Source organism: Cyanistes caeruleus, chromosome 4 (assembly GCF_971803275.1).
Source record: "Cyanistes caeruleus chromosome 4, bCyaCae1.hap1.1, whole genome shotgun sequence".
Lineage (NCBI taxonomy): Eukaryota > Metazoa > Chordata > Aves > Passeriformes > Paridae > Cyanistes > Cyanistes caeruleus.
In genome coordinates this window covers 9301641-9319430 of record NC_141704.1, presented here as the reverse complement: position 1 = coordinate 9319430, position 17790 = coordinate 9301641, and the positions used below count along the sequence as shown (strand labels likewise).

The following is a 17790-nucleotide window of genomic DNA, read 5'->3' as shown; positions in this document are numbered from 1 at the left end:
CCATAGATGTCAGATCACTCTTTGAACAAGACCTTGTAGTTCTGAATTCTCATAGGCATCGCAATCATGAAAGGAGCAAGCTGTAAGCTAAAAATTTAAGTTTTAAAAGGCAAATAAAGAGGTAATGCAATTCTCCACATGTAAACACTAAAGGGATTGGTCGCTAAAAATATAGTCTCATATTAAATCAAGAATCCTGATTTCCATATAACATGATTTCTACCTGAAATCTCAGAGAATGAGACACAAAGTTGTATTTGTTCCATGAGGCTGAGATGCTGTAATTCCTTTCTAATACTTCATGAATGATACATTTAGCACTAGATACTTGCAAATTAATCAAATGTAAAAAATAACTCCTGTGGTTCTTTAAAAGAAGGGGACTCCATATTTCATCAGAAAAGGATATTAGTAGTGTTTTAAAAGCTTTTCACGAAGGCTGTCGAGGTTTGTATAAAGGATTAAGTTTAGATCAGGGATGCTTGTTCTGTGTGTGTTCTCTGCCACAACTCTCAGTGCTGGTGGTTTCCATACAGCTGTAAACAAGATCCTAAATGCAACTAAGTTCCATTAAACTGTCCCAGAAACATGAGTTTATCCAATCTCCTCCCTCAGACCAAAGCTAGCAACTGCATGGATTCATGCAAGGATCTGCAGTGTCCAGTCCCATCTCTTAGGGACATACTGCAGCTAAACGAAGTGCAAACCCTCAGACACACGGATTCCCTTAACAGGCTGATGAAGATTCATCTCCTGCTAAACCCACACCGGATGAAACCCCATTTTCCTTGCACTCTGGTTGCTGGCAGTGTGCCATGTGCTCCTTCCAAACACCAGGTCAGTCTCTGCTCCCAGAGGAGCCCAGCAAAGCCCCCTGGTCCTGCCAGCAGCTGTGAGTTCCTCTCACAAACAGCCTGTTTGGTAACACAGCAAACCACAAATCCTGTTACCCAGGCTGTTAATTCCCTCTCTTCCCAGATTAGAAGTTGAAGCTCAACATGAAACTCTTTGTAGGTGATGAATCCTTTGTATATTTTCTTCATGGCTTAGAAATTTGGATCAGCTTGGCTATTTCCTATTGGCATCATTTTCTTATTTTAGAAGTTAACTCATTTGTGACTCATTTGTGTTTACATTTAACTTGTATTGAAATGCTACATTTTCTGCATTTTCTGGATCTGGTTTCTTAAAGAAAGTTTTCTTAAAGATATATATATATATATATATATATATATTATTTTTTTTTAACTCAGTCTAGAAATACCTAGATTGTAAGAGACTTAGTTCTTTTGATCTTCTTTCCTGGTATTATTCACAAATGATCACTTCCAAGAGGAGTGAAGCAGCCCCTTCAAACAGAGATCACACCTCAGAAAAAGGTTTATGTGGACTAGATCCTGAATCTATAGAAACACAGCTGCATAATGCTGGTTTTGTTTTAATCTTCATCCTAACTTTTTATGAATGCATTTACCCCAAAAACAGTTAAAGTATAATTTATTTAAAATGCTGCCTTCCCAGTATAAATTACTTCCAACATTGCCTTCTACATCTGTGGCTTTAGCATGTGGAGTGTCTGAAAGTGTCTGCTGAGAGCAAACCAGCTGGGCATCTTGGTAATACTTCTTTGCTTATACATATTTCTTCAGAAAAGCAATTTAAATATCGAGTTTTGCTTTCTTTTGCCACAAGAGGGCGATCCCTTAATTCGTGTCACCACTAAGGCAACACACAGATGCAAGATGGACTCGTTTTCCATCTAAACCATTTTTTCAACTTCTTCTATAGATAAACTGATGAATTTCATTCTGCCTGTGTTCTCAGCATGCATGTGGCTTACATGAAGTTACTAAGCAATAATATTTAGCTGTGGGAGCACAATGTGCTTCATAAATGGCTGATACTGAAAAAAAGAGGTGGGAAGTAAATAGGATTTCCCTTCATTATCTTTAGAAGTAGCAGTACACTGTATGAACACAACTCATTGCTCTCAGCGATGAACTCAGACAGGTCACAACCAAAAAGAATAAGATCTTAAGACGTGCTGATTCCAGAAGCATGAGAAATTTGTGAAACAAAGAAATGTGTTATACTTTCCATCCACTTGTGAATGTTTAGCTATTTGGATTTGTTAAATATGCCATCATGTGCAATAATATACAGCGCAAGCACGATCCGCACAGAAAACTGATTCAAGCACTCAGAATCTGAAGATTGTCACATCCTCCCTAATGCAGAACTCTGATTGGATTTACTTACTTAGAACCAGATACTAGGGAAGATTTTGTTTAAAATGCTTCTAAACAGTCATCATGAGTGTACAATATAACTTACCATAGCATTTTTGCTTTCAGTCCCAATATTTTACATATATAAACCTGTGAAATTTACTCAAACCAGGAATGATTTCTCCCTCTTAAGTCCAAATAAAATTTTGCTCAGAAACAGTGGATGGATTTTGTCCATCAAGAGTCAGCTATGTTCCTGGGCAACCGGTAATGCTCTGATCTGATCCTTGCCTTCTTCTCCTGAGGGCTGGCATATTTCCACTTGGATGGAGACATTTTCAGCTTTTTTCTCTTCTTATCTGTACACCACACTTTTTCACAGTATTCTTCCACCCTCTGGAAGTTGCTGTAACCTATCAGTTGAAGAAATTCCTTATACCATGGCTTTGAAGCCTGAGGTATACTGCTCTGCATTGGGCATGGCATTTTGTGAGGGATCTCCTCCTCGTAGTCTTTATTGAACATTTCGTCTACACGTTCCTCCTCGACGATTTCCAGGGTGATTTTTCTGACAGTGTGAACAATGCTGTGTTCTACTGTCTGACAAAAATAAGTCCCTGCATCCAGTCGATGCAGCTTCAGGAATAAAAGGCCAAGGTCCATTTTTATTATTCTATCATCGGTCTTCACCTGAAAAAGAACCCATAAAATGCAGTTATAGAGCACAGGCCTTTGCTATTACATTAAACCAATGCAATTATTTCTGAAATGTACTTTCATGATTGTGATATTAAATTTTGAGAAGAATATTAGAGATCTACAGATTTTTAATTCACAGTGTTTTTGTAATAACATAAATATTTACTTGAAGTAAAGAAGAGAATGAGTTGTAAATGGAGAACAATCTAAAGAAACTGGGAAGCATGGAAGAATGTAGTGGAGCAGACAGATTCCTGTTTTAAATTGCAGAGGGAAATAAGTTAGAAACATGGAAATAATCTACTGGGTGGAAAACAAAAGGGCATTTGCCAGCTGACCTGTGATAAGGATCCCTGTGAGTTCTCTTATAGACTGGTATGCTTTTGAGGAGACATTCATAAAAGTATTTGCATTTCTAACTGCAGGACCACTGTGATCTTAGTCTCTGTTCTGAGTCTGGTGTTTGAGTTCCTCAAGGCAGCACTATTGACTACGAGACATTCACAGACGCTGGCAAGCAGGGAGCACTGAGCTGTCTAATCCAGCAGCAGGAGTGGCCAGGGAAATGGGATCCTCAGCTTCTCATTTGACAGTAAGGTGATGAATTTAAGCAGAAGTACTGAATGATGAAGGGATCAAAAGCAGCCCTGAAGAGGATTTGGGGGCACTGAGGTATGACGAACTGGATGAGAGCTGACCATGTCCACTTGTAGAAAACCATCTGTATCCTGTGCTGTATAACAAGAAGTGTGGCCAACAGTTCAAGGGATGTGATTCCCTTCACTCTGCTCTGATAAGCTCCACCTGGAGTGCTGCAAACAGCTCTGGGACCCTCAGCACATGGCAGAGACATGGACCTGTGAGAGTGGGACTGGAGGAGGGTCCCACAAATGAGGAGAGGAATGGGGCACTTTTATGAAGAAAGAGAGAGCTGGGGTTGCTCAGCCAAGAGGAGAGGGGGTTCCTGGAAGACCTTATGTTGACCTTTCAGTACTTAAAGGGGGCTTATAGGAAAGAAGGGGACGATTTTACCAGTCTCTGTAGTGACATATCTACACTCTAGTGATAGCTACAGTGATGCATATCAGAGAGATATTGAGGAATAAATACAATAGCATTTATGAAGCACTTTCATAATGGTAAAATACATGTAAAAGAGGCAGAGAATCCACTAATACTCATTTGCAAAAAATTCTGTAATAAAAGGGTGAGGCAGCAAGAATGAATAGAAGTTAAGCTAGACTAACACTAGAAATAATACACATTTCACCCCTGCCAAAACATACCAAGAGAAATGACGAATTTTCCTTTGTTTTGAGATCTTAAATTAGCTTCACTACATGTTCAACATCTGCATTCAAGATGTTGAATGCAAACACCAGGTGAAATTCTCAGGTCTATTAATTCAAGACACCAGATGAACATGGTGATATTCCCTGACACCCAGTTCAATTTCAGCAACTGGTGGCAAAAATTCAACTAAGATATAATGTTTCTAACAACAGGTTCTTTTATTGCAAAAAGTTATTCTAAAAGAATAGTTACTTCTTCCTTCTTAGTTTCATGTGCTCGCTGGACAAACCAGATGACTTTTGCTTGCAAGGTCCGAGGGGTGCACTCCAGAAGGGTGCTGTTGTACTCTATTCCATAAACAAGTCGCTCCTCAGTCTTCTCCAGAACTTCACCTGGAAGGGAAATAAATGTTTCAAAAATGTGTTCCTACACGTACTTGTTACACTCCGTGTTCAGGGTATATTTACTTTAAAGAGTGAAGCTTAATTCAGATCCAACCAGACAGTGACTGAAAGGTAATGTCTAATGAAGATCTGACCTGATAAATGAATTTTCCCATCATCCCAAGCTTTAATAGCATCTGACCAAATTGTGCTGTGACTCACTTAAGATTATAGAGAAACAGATCTCAGCCTTTCACACTTGTGATTGCTTGTGCCTGGTTCTTATGAATAGTTAATTTAATTTTCACTCAGTGAAAGAGGAGGATTCAAAACATGTTTAAATATAATAAAAAATTCAATTTTTTAGGGATAATAACAGCACATAACTGCTTGCAGAATGATACTATAAATACTCTAAGCAATATTATACATATCCATGCTATACATGTGTAAATTGAATGTACATTTTGGGTCCAAGGGTGCTAATAAAAACAAGGTGAAGGAATTAAATCAAAATTTAACTCTGGTTTTTAATCCAACAAAACATCTGGAGGAAGATAAACCAGTTGTTACACTGAATGAAACCAATTGCCTCATAAATGAAATCATCTTATTTCATAATAGTAAGAAAAATTCTTAAGCACAAATAGCTTTATATGCTAAAAAAATGTACTGTTTTATATAATTGTGATTTCTCTGCTGTATTTCAAACTTGTGGAAGAACTAGCACTTAATATTGGAATATACTTTTGCAAAACATACAATATCTTCCAAAGGAATTCAATTTTAATGAAGCTTTCTCTGATAAAAAAGGAAAAAAATTTAAAATATTTATATATATATGTTTATATATATTTATATATATAATATTTCTATATACACTATTTAAATATAATATAATATAATAATATAATATAATATAATATAATATAATATAATATAATATAATATAATATAATATAATATAATATAATATAATATAATATAATATAATATAATATAATATAATATAATATAATATAATATAATATAATATAATATAATATAATATAATATAATATAATATAATATAATATAATATAATATAATATAATATAATATAATATAATATAATATAATTAATATAATGTAATTAATATAATATAATTAATATAATATAATTAATATAATACAATATTTAATAGAGTGTTTCTCTGGATATCATTCTAGAAGAATCTTTTACTTTTTTCTTCTATAGAAGAAAATGTTTTGTATAATATCCTGCAAAGTACTGAGGATATCCAGGCAACTGGTTTTTTTCTGTTTTGCTGTTCCAAATACCCATGTTTGAAATCCTCACTTTCCAAGGTTTGGATAACAACATTAGACACAATATTCTATCTTTTTTTATAAGAGAATACTTGATTATAAATACACATTTTTTTTCTGTCATGTCATTACTCATGCTAGTGCTTAAATTCTAAGTGTCCGGACTATTTCATACACATTTCAGGATGCAGTTTCTTATCCCTGAGTCATCTTCCTACTTTTTTTTCTGTTGGAAGCCATTGGGATGCATTCTCCACATCTTTAGTCTGAATGTCAGTGCTGCAGGACCATGTGAACATTTTGGGATGCACCTGACCTGCCACTGAGACAGTCACTGTTAGACCTGGAGGGCAGAGCTCAGCCCCATGGCTCTTACAACATTATAGGGACATGGCAGTGAAAACCAGCAGGTGAGATCATGGGCTGGCTCATGCTCTTGGCAAACTCTGTGCTGGCTGTTCCAGGCCTTTACAAGCAATTTGTACGTGTGTGAATAGATTACCAATGAACTGCTGGCCAAAGCACTGCTGCGCCGCATTTCCGTGCCGAACATCTTGTCTGCGGAAACGTCTGGAGGGGAAAAAGTGGAATTATTTGAGAGAACACGTTTAGCTTACATGTTGTTTGGTTTATGCTAAACTAGCATTCATTAAACACTTAAGGAGTTAAACCTTGATTGCTAACAATTTACCATTGTTGTGAGAAGTACTCATTTATAAATCAGTATTTTGTCTCTACTCAGCCTACTGGGAGTGTGTCTGAAAAAAAAAAGCGCTTGTGTGGAGAAGAGAATTTTGTGTCCATTTTATATATAACTATACTGATGTTATAAATACTTAAACAAGATCCTTTGAACCAACAGGTAACATTCAGACATAGGGACCTTTAGCCTGTCTTTGGGTTCTCTCTTTCTCTCTCCAGAAAGGAAGGAAATTTTCCTTTTTTAATTTAGAACACTTTCCTGTGTATGTGAATGGTACTTCTTTTCTCCTTCACTCTCATGGTTGGTTTTTGTGGTGGTTGTTATTTTATGGTTTTTTTCACTTGAAAATCTCAGCGTGTGGAGGAAATACTTTATTTTATTTCACCTTTGTAGCAGACAGTTACTGAGCTCATTTTTCTCAACAGGAAAACAGACACATTCATGAATGCCCAGGCCTAGAAAGTGAACTGGTGGCAGAATTGTGGTCAGAACCTGTGAGCCCTGGTTTTGACCTGGAAATAATACAAATGCTTTTGAAAGAAAAATCATTCTGACTTTTAAGGTTTGAGATTTTCATTGCGTTTACAGAAAAAAAACCCATTAAAACCATGATTATATGGTGCATTCCCAGAAGAACTGTGTTTTTGTACAGCATTTTTTTTTCTTTGAGTTTCTTGATAAATAAAATTAGGATTTAGTTTTTCTAAGGATTCCTTTTATATATTTGCATAAAGAGTAATTCTACACAATATTGCCAATGCCATACGTAACAGATTAACAGCAGAAACATGCCGTGCATCAAATCTTACACAGTAGGTATGTGTACAGTATAAATTATATTAGAAACAAACAAAGTCAAAGAGTTCTGTTGTTCTTTGCATTTACTAGTGAAATAAGGTTATTCTCCAGTTCTATGTGAACCCAAAAGACAAAATTTCAATTTGTCACAAATAGAATTTACAGAAACTATTTAGATTTACACCATCTCAAGGTTTTTTTTCATGGATGTTACTCATTTATAATTTTTGATTTGGCTGAAGACAGTGATTATTTTCTGAGTTCTGTCACCCACATGAACTCCTGATCCAGTGTTCTTGGTGAGTCAAGGTCACAGCTTTAATCTTCACTGATATTCAGAGAACCATTGGTTTTCCATTTTTCTTTCAGGGGCACCTGGAATTTCAGTGGAGAGTGCATTGGGCTTTTAGGGAGAAATGCTAATACTTGCATCCTATTAAAGAAAAAGAAATTCTGAGCTAGCAGCTGGGCCTTATTCTGCCCTGGGTGTTGTCATTGCAATGTGTAGTGTCAGTGGTGATAAATGCTGTCACCAGCTTTGCAAGTCTGTGTATGTAGATTACTCAGAAGAGACATTCTCCTGCACAAATATACATAAACACTATAGGATATGCATTAGCCTTTAAACAAGACAAACAAGACCATTCTGCTGCTGTCAGGTCCAACAGCCCTATCTAGCAGGAACAGGACAGGTAGCAGGCATGTTCTATTTACTCAGCAGTTCCTTAAGACCATTGTAAAGCTAAAAAAATCCTAGTTCTGGAAGACAGGGTTATTTCTCCAGTTGTCAGAATCATTAAAGAAAAAGAAATGTTTGTTTGATGGAATTTTTACTGTTGCAACTGTGAAGACTGGGGAAGACACAATTATCAGTGCTTCACTTGCTATTTTCTCCAATAGAAGGAAAAAATGGAGACAGGTGCTGAAAGAGAGGAAGATGCTGCGAGATAAACTCATTTCACAAATACTGACATAAGCCTGGTATTGTTTTATTTGTTCTCAGAAATTATTTTACTCAGAATTATGTGAATAATAGAGTATCAGACAATCCCTGAGATAAATTACATTATGGAACAATTTTCAGTGATTAACAAATGTACTGAATGTAGGGAAGTATCTTTTGCAATCTATAACTTCATTAATTTAGATTTCAGCCCTCAACTCTATGCTTTCAGGAAACTAGTAAAAATGATCTGCAATAAAACAATACAGTCATCATCATCATTACTATTAACATAATTTTCATTTTTCTTTATTATTTCCCAGGAATTTTTGAGGCAAAATCAGAAAGTCTTGGGAAGAAAAGGCACCACTGTGGTTTACATAGGTTTATCAGTAGGCTGTGTGCTTACTGGTGGAGTGGGTGATGGAGAAAAAAGCCAGAGAGGGAGAGGAGGCAGGGGAGAGACTGTCAGCTTCTAAAAATTAGCTAAAGAATCATACTATGCCTACCAAATTCAAAGACATTTTTAAATTACTTCAGATCTTTTTCAGTCTGGATGGTGAGCTGGTACAGCAAAGATTCTCACTTGTAGAATTTAGAGCTTGTTTAGATAAAAATTGAACCTGCCTGAATCAGATTGAAGAGCTAATAGTGAACTAAAGCATTTAAGTCCTGCACCTCTGCTTTCTCAAGCACACTTCATGAAATTTGAATGCAATAGAAATTCTTTCTGCCATCTGAGGTATTTGCAGTATTCAGGAGCCACACACCTGTAATTATCACGGAATTGTGGTGTGCTGTGCTGCCAACATCAAGATACGTGATTTTGGACACAGTTTTTATAATTTTTCCTTAATTAATTTAATTACATTTAATTATCTATCCAGGATATACATTCACAAGGAATTATGGACTTTCACAATTTAAAAATTAGTACCAGATGCCAAGCATAGTGTTTTTGTATTTATGCTTCAGTTCTCTCTAAACCTGTTACATGCCTTAGTATACAGATTACTACTTAATGATTCTCTAAGCACTTTTTGTACCTTGGAGGCATCAGGATCTAAAGCAGACAGTATTTGGATCAAAGTGGGGAGGACACATTGTACATCCCTGCCCCAATTCAACTCTTCACCGGTAGGACTGGAATTAAGAGCTCTGAGCAGCATTTACCCACTAGCAGCACTGCTCTTACAAATCAAAAGCCCACCTAAATGCACAGCATGAAGGCCACATTTGGCCAGAGATAGGTGGTATTAGGGTCAACTCAAGCATGTTGTAATATAAGGCACAACTCCATGACTCCAATGAAGGACAGATACCAGGAAGAGGAGAAGCAAGTGCTCTCCAATGTCCCTTGCACTCACATTACTTGTATTACCATGTACTGCTTGAGCAGAAATCTGGAGCCCTGAGACAAGGCCAGACTAAGACATGGATGTCCTGGGGTGTGGCATTAATTCTGTGTGGAGTCAAATTAAGCCATGTCAGGGTTATCAGCTGCTCAGTGCCACCTGGTATCAGAAAACTCCACACTGTCTGCCAGGACCTGCCTTTTCCTGTAGTACTCTTCACATGATATCTGACAGGAAACAACCTGAATCAGCTTCTGTACACATGTCCCTAGTCCCTCTCCCTGCCTGTCCATGTACCACACAGTTAATGTAAGGCCTTAAATTTGAAATGCTCTGAGCTTCAGCTGTGACCTAAAGTGAACAAAGCAAATGCCATTCCTGCCTCTCAACACTGTTAGTCTTGCTGGCTGTCCCCCAAACTCTGATATGGAAAACAAGTTTTGCAGACTTCAAGAACATTCAATTGAGTGTAAATCCCTTCTCCACTGCTACAGTGCTTATCTTAAGAGAAGGAGCAAGATAGCAACAGTATTTTCTTCTTAGAGAGGCTGACCTGCTGAATGTTGAGGAGGTAAGGCACAGGAAGGTGCCTGGGGTGCTGCCCATACCACTCCACCCTGGATAAATGTGTTTTCAGGGAACTTAAGGCTGCTGCTCTGGAAATTGTCTTAAGGAGAGAAACATGTACAACAAAGTCCAGGCCTCAGTGAGTTTCTCTCATCCTAGACAAAAAGTAGCCTGCACAACATAAATGGTGATACTCCTAGCAAGCTAGAAGGCTGCTGGAAAATTTTTACCACCCCCTGCTTCCTTCCCAAATGACTTTTACATTGTTAGATGAGTAATCCATATGCTTTATCATTATGATAATCCAATTTCTCCTTATACTGTAGGACATTAATCTCCCTGGCCCATTATATAGCTGATCATCTTAATCCGGGGCCTGAAAATTTTAACCACAGTCATTTCACCATGAGCAGTCAGCCAGAGCCCACCTCTTCCCTCTCAGTCTATTCACAAAAGGCATGAGAAACCTATGCAGTCCTGCTTGTAAAAGCTGTGTAGGTTTCTGCCTTGGTTTAACCTATGCCTTTGTGCAGTAAATCCAAGAGATTCTTAATTATGCTGAGTCACAGACTGTGTTTCCCATTTGTACTTTTAAATGTGCCTTACCCAAAAAGTGATGTTACTAAATATAACATGACTGTATTAGTTATCTTTTACAAAATTTATGGAAATGTCTGGTATGCCTGACAATAGTCAGCCTGCATTTGAGTGTATCCAGGTTCATGGAAAGATATAATATGCCAGATGAAAAACGAATACAAAGCCCCATATTCCTGATTTTCCTTAAGAAACAGTAGTACATTTGAGATACTATGACTTGTTTTGGACTTAACCATCTCCACCAGTTTTCAGAACTCTCTCTGGAATTTATTAAATGTATTCCTATAGTCCTTGTGGGTCTAATATAAATAAGCATATATTTTTAAAACAGGTAATTACAAAAAAACCCCACAGTAATTATTTGAATTATGCAATACCAAAATTTTGCTGATTCAGATAAGAATTTTCTCTGTCTAGGTGGCAAAGCTGACTAATTTTTGTGAAAAGATCTGGAGTAAAATATGCAAGCTCTAGATACTTGATCTGCATAGATCTGAATTGCAGAATCTATGTTTGAGAGGGAAGGGAGGACAACGGGTCCCAGGGAAATGACTGAACAAAAGAATGAAAGTCAAGAAGGGTGATACAGAGAAAGAGTGTCCACAAGGAAGAATTAAAACACCAAATCAGGTTTGTGCTTAGAGCTTGTCTCTGGGGTAACTTGCCTTTCAACCCACTGCAGAAAATCTAAACCAAACTTTAGCTTTTGCAGAAACTCTGGTTTTATTTTGGCTGGTGAAAGTAGATGACTATTAAAAAAGATTCTTCTTTGCTTTTTTTTATAAATTCTGCTGTATATCTTATTGCAGTGTGATGTACTTGCTATGCAATACTACCAAACTAGGTCTCTGACGTTGCAAAGACTTGAAAACACGTTTAAGGAAATTAGGCTTTACAGTGTGATGTAAATAATTACAAAGTGACTTAGATCTAGTCATAAAAATATTCCTGGTAGTGCAGTTTATCATCATGTGAATTTGGTTCCTTGCCATCCCCTAAGGCTATGCTGAGAAATTAGCAGCTGCCATCTCACTGTTTGGTTACGTCTGAGGGGTGATGCGAAGCGCTCTGTGTGGCAGCAGAAACTGTTGATGTAGTTATTTTGCAAGAAGTGTATCAGAAGCAGCTCCCACCTCTTTGCCTGCACTCCTGTGGGGTAGTACCGGGAGCAGGAGATCCCATCCCAGGCGCAGTAGGGATCCCGAGCCAGGCAGCAGTCGGCGCAGGCTGTGCCGTACATGTCGCACTGGTGGAACTTCACTTGAGCTATGACTGACTCGGATCCCACGTAGAGCTGTTGCTGAAAAAAATGCACCAGACAGGATTTCCACAATGTCCACTAAAACATCTCTTCCCAAGGCAGCTATTGAAATTATTAGATTAATCGTTGCTTGCCGGTTGCGCCTCCAGCCTGTGACCTGAGGGAGGCAGAGTTACTCTGCAGGAAAATATCTGATTACAGATTAAACTTTCCCACTGAGGACAGAGAAACAGAAAGGTAAAATGAACAAGTTTATTTTGGCATTTCCTCGCTTCTGAAGTTTCAGCTTTGTGTTTGGATAGGCAAGGGGTTACATTTCTTTTTCTTCATCAAGATATTTTCCAATGCCTCCCTCTTTACACTTGTCTATCATCTAAGTGATCTGCAAAAAAAACCCCAACTTGACATGAAAGACTTTAAACAAAGAAGTTCAAATATGAAAGGGTTATAGGCAAACTCAATTTTAAGATGGGAGTTTTCATATAAATTTAACTCTTGATATGGCTATAATATGGTCACATATTTACATGCACAGTAGTGTTATGATTTGTATAATCCCCCAGTGCACAGGAGATAGATGATAGTCAGATAGATAGATAGATAGATAGATAGATAGATAGATATTTAATTGTTTTCCTGTTGCTGTGCAGTCTTTCCTTACACATTACCTGGTCAATTATTTATTAAATAAATATTAATATTTATTTGCAGGGTTCAGGTGGGGTTTTTTCAGCATTAGCACTGAGTGTTTGAATCTTTTGATCCCACATAGATGTCTTTTTCAAATGAAATGACCGATAATCAATTTAATTCTTCAGATTATAGCACAATAAATTAAGAAAATAGCTTGAATTGAAAGGAATTTGAGAAAAAGTCTTGTTGCTGATGAATGTAAATTTTCTGAACACAGAAATATGCATTGTGCACTGCAATAGAAATTACTTATGCACAGCTCACTTCTGCAGTTTTGCCAGTCAGAAAAAGTATTCCTTGGTTGTGCCCATCCTAATGGCCAAACTTAGTCCATAATTCCTACTCTTTAACCAAGCTGCCAAAATCTGGTATTTTAAAATTACTCAAAGCTGGGAAATACTGACACTTCATGTAGTCTATCACAATATATAAATTTTAATCCAGATAGTCTGTTCTTGCTCCTTATTATATCTCCCTACATCTCTTTAGAGCATTGAAATTTAACTTTCAGTGATGCTAAGGGAATAAACTAGGAGAGGCTGGTAACAGCAATGCTTGAAGAATTTTTCTGGTGAGATAAACCAGATGATAGTAGCAGGAACTCAGTCTGCCAACTGGAATGAAGAGAAAACTTAGGATACTTGTTTGAGGGGAATTCTTTGTCTACAAGTGCTGCATGTGATTGTCCCAGAAGACACTAACAACACTTTCAATGAGACATACAAGATGAGATTTTCTCTTTTATCTTCTAGCAGGGGCAAAGCTTTAAGTCTTGGTAAATCAGAGGAGGGAAAAGAAGCATCTGATATCTAGTCAACTGAACATCAAAGAACATTCTTTCCCAGTCTCTGCAGATAACAAGCTCAGACCTGAAATGCGATATTTTATTGTATCACTATGACTTGGTGAAGACTGGTCAGTGTTATAAGGATATGGAAATGTAAGTAGCAAGGAGTCTCCACAGGGTCAGTAATTCCAAGTTCAAAAGAGATTAGTGAAAGTGCTTGAGATACAAAATTTTTTCACGTATGCTCAACTAAGTTATATTCCTGATGACTTTAAAGACAAAATTACTTGGTGACAACTGTGTCACTAACACATATTCCAACATTTTTCCAACATTCCAACAATTTCCAATTGTTCTCAGTGTCGGAAAATTGTATCCTATTTCAAGAGTAAGTACATTCAATAAGCTGATCTTGGTTTCTTAATCTGATATTGCTTTGCCATCAATTTTTAAGAATCTTCAAACACAAAGTAAGAAGTCACTTCACACAGAAAAGTATACATATGACTCTCCTCTCCTCTCTCAGTCTTCTTGATCTCTTGAAAAACTAAAGCTACTCTCATTTCTCATGAGAAGTTTTTTTCTTCAACTACTGGGTTGCCCTGGTGGCTTTTTTACAGTTGTCTCCAGATTTTCCAGATATGCCTTAAATTAGTTGAGTTAGCAGACTTCTTGGGGGATGAATATAATGGAAGAATGTTACTTCAAATTTTCTGGCATCTCCTTTTTACTCTGCCAACACAACCCTTTAACCATGACAATTCATTGAGAGTAAAACATAAGTCAAACATCTGAAAAGACACTGAGTTTTTCTCCCAATAATCACTTATGTGCAGTGCTAGACAATCTAGTTTCCAGAACTGTTTTCACAGTCTGTGGGAAACGATTGAGGCAGGAAATAATTCACAATACTTAGACCCAAATCCTCCTCTGAATTACCATCACAGGACTTGGACTTTGTGCATACAGGACAAATGCAAGTTGATTAGACACCAGGACTCAACTAACCCTTTGGGGCACAGTCACCCCTCCTAATAATGCAGTTTTGGTTCCTTGTAACTCGCGTTTCACCGTGATTATCTGCACCTACCCTGCACCGGATGTCTAACTTCACTGTTGGACATGTTTAACATTAAGATAGAACTATCCTTGGATGTTTATAATGGCTCCATGCTGAGATGATATGATGGTATGATATGGGTGAGAATCTGCCCACAAGAGTAATAAATTGGGCGTTCATATCAGCAGAAACTTTCAGAAACTCAAAAAGAACACAGATCCAAACAGTCCTACAGGGCAGCTGAATATGTGGGAGAGCCAGCAAGGCTCTTTTTGCACTGATATCCCCATGGGTCTGAAGTCTGTCTGCATTTATCAACAAAGAACTTTTCTGTGAATTGCCATATCCACCAAGCTAATCCCTACTGTGATTAATACAAGAGTAATTTATGAAACAGATTGGTTTTTACTTGCTTTGATATGCATGGTATTGTGAACTAAGGATGTTTAACACTAGAATTGAAAAACATAAATACATTATAAAGAAACAGAGCATATAACCATAAGTTTTTTATACAGAACAATTACATGTATACAACCAGATCTCATTATAGATGATGTACATCTGCCTGTCTATCTGTGCATCTAGCTCTGTGCAGTCTACAGCTTCATTACATTTGAGTCACAATTGTCATATTTCAAACTTGTAAAATACTTACTCTTTTTGAAGAGATTTCCATAGAAATAATGGGAACTGGCATCTGAAAAATAGGAAATATTTTTTTGCTTAGAAAAGAATATCTTTTTGTTATGAAAATAAATCAGGTAAAATAGTATTGGTATTTACTTATTTCATTCAGCTTTTCTAGATAATTTTGACTTCCTTCAAGACAGATGTGAGGAAATTGTGACTTTCAGAAGTATTACTTTAAAACAGTTTATTTGGAAACAAGCAGCTAACACTTAATTCAGGATTATCAGAGCTACAGGAACACTACAATTTCCCTGTCAAACATGACATTAACTCTTGTCACCACTGAATGTCTTTTGTCCTGCTTGAGAGTGATAAGTGGAGTGTTCTTCATAACAAAACATTCATTGAAGATAAGACAAAAATAGCAGGAATTCCTTCTTTTACCATTGTCCTCTCTGCCCTCTACTCAGATTTCTTGGAGCAATACATAGCCCCTCATAGCTCTTTTGAAAACTAGCTTTATCAAGAGGGGCAAATTCTGTGATTTCCTTCCAAGGCAACAAATCAATAGTTACACTGCCTAAATTAAGGTACCAGATATAAATGTCTAACTCTTGATATATTTTCCTGTGGTTTGAAGCAGGTTAGCCTCCTGCTTTATTTGACTAACATGACATGATGAGAATACTCACTAAGAGAATTTTATTATGTTAGCTTTATCACATGTCAAGCCCTGAGCTTTAGTCATAGGTTATTCTTTAGGAGAATGGAGTTCTGCCTTACTAGGACCCATGTTTTCCCACTGTAGAGAGGTTAACTGATTCACTCTTTCTGAGTGGACTTCTATCTGGATCTCATTAAAGTTTCCCAGATTGTAGTAGGCACATTTTTATGTCTGCAGTTATACTTTTTTAACTATTTAATTGGATATGAGGGAAAATTAAACAAAATGCAGTAAGTTTCTAACTAAAAGTCACATTACAATGTCCAAGCACATAAACAGAAAGGCAGTAGTCTTGATTTGCTTCAACCTGCTTTGGTACTTGGGACATTAGATAAACTTCATTTAAAAATGAAGGTTTCCTGCCAGGAAATTTCTAGATAATTAGAAAATTTCTTGCACACAAGTATTACATTTTTGACTATTTAATGTGTTTTTTTGATATTTTAATTCTGCAGAAAATTCAAGACTTGTGTATATACTTTGTATACAGCACAGTTCACCTTGAATACTTGCAGCTCTTCAAGAATCACTTCTTCCATTGATTCTGTTTCTTGATTGTATATTGTTATGACTTTCAGCACAATTCCATTATCTGGACACAAATTTAAAACAAAACAAAACAAAAGCATAGGTTATAATTGGTTGAAAAATTTATATGTTCTTCAAATACCTGAAGTGACTTCTTCAAATTGATAATGAATTGAAATTTATAAATATGAAAAGTTAGTTGTATTGTGCTGTCATTGAGGAGGATTCTTACCCTTAGAAAATTAAATATATGACTATTTGTCCCTGGAAAATAAGAGCCAACTCAGACACTTGTAAGATACAAAATTAATTGTATTTTTCAAACATTGGGTCATAACCCATTGTGAATAGCAAAAGGATCATGGAGGGTAACTGTATTTCAGAAAAAGAAATGAGAGTATGTGGAAGCCTAGTGTATTGAGGCAAACAAGTGTAAAGTAGCTTTAATTATAGGATCTAGTGTTTACACTAGATAGGAAACTACTAATATCCTTAATTGCTGACAGCAGCTCCATTCCCTCAGGCAAAAGCACAAAAAACTTCAGGGGTTCATTGTGCACAATTCTTACCCTTCTCTAAGGAAACACTGAGCTGCTGTTGAGCTAAAGGCGTTAGTCAATGGGAGATGAATCAAAATATAAGATGCACATTCAAAAAGACTAAGGCACATTGGACTTAGATTTATCAGCATCTATGACTCTGCAACTCTTGCAGGAAAGTAAAACACACAAATAACATCTGGTCTTCCACCACTTTGGTTTTGCCTTGCTGGCTATATATAGAAAAGCCTTGCTCTCCTTAATCAGAAAATCTGTCATCAGCAATGGCAAATATCACTTCCTTTCTTCTGTTACTTTCAGTCACCTTTGATTTACAGGGGACATAGTAAGCAGGGCAGCACTGGGGAAAATGTTCAGCAAAAGATCAAAGGGTGAAACAAAAAGAGGAACCATTGAATTTGGGTCATACACCATTTTTCAAAGGGAATATGTCATCAAAAGCAATCATTTTGTAGTAGAACAGTGAAAAGAATTTGTATTCTGAGCTCTGATTTTCATAAGCAAGTCCCTCTTCAAATCCTGCAGACAGATATGTGAAAGCTCTGATGTTCAGACTTTGCCTCTGATGAACCTTTCTAACCTGCACTGCTACCCTAAGGAAACTTGCTCAGCTGTAAGATTCTGCTTACTTATGTTACACAGCAGGTGTTGGACTGGGACTAAAAAA

The 17790-nt window shown here is 36.8% G+C and overlaps 1 protein-coding gene across 1 annotated transcript in view; it reads right to left on the bottom strand.

The window, feature by feature from the left end:
- Positions 1–1303: 1303 nt before the first annotated feature.
- The window catches only part of SEMA3E (semaphorin 3E), a 128333-nt gene continuing 111846 nt past the window's right edge, over positions 1304–17790 (bottom strand). Inside the window, exons 12-17 of the mRNA XM_023919012.2 lie at positions 16536–16627; positions 15337–15378; positions 12011–12177; positions 6414–6481; positions 4473–4612; positions 1304–2918 (exon numbers count right to left, since the gene is read on the bottom strand). Of these exons, the coding sequence (XP_023774780.2) occupies positions 2466–2918; positions 4473–4612; positions 6414–6481; positions 12011–12177; positions 15337–15378; positions 16536–16627 (962 nt within the window). The 3' untranslated portion in view covers positions 1304–2465. The remainder of the gene's footprint in view (positions 2919–4472; positions 4613–6413; positions 6482–12010; positions 12178–15336; positions 15379–16535; positions 16628–17790) is intronic.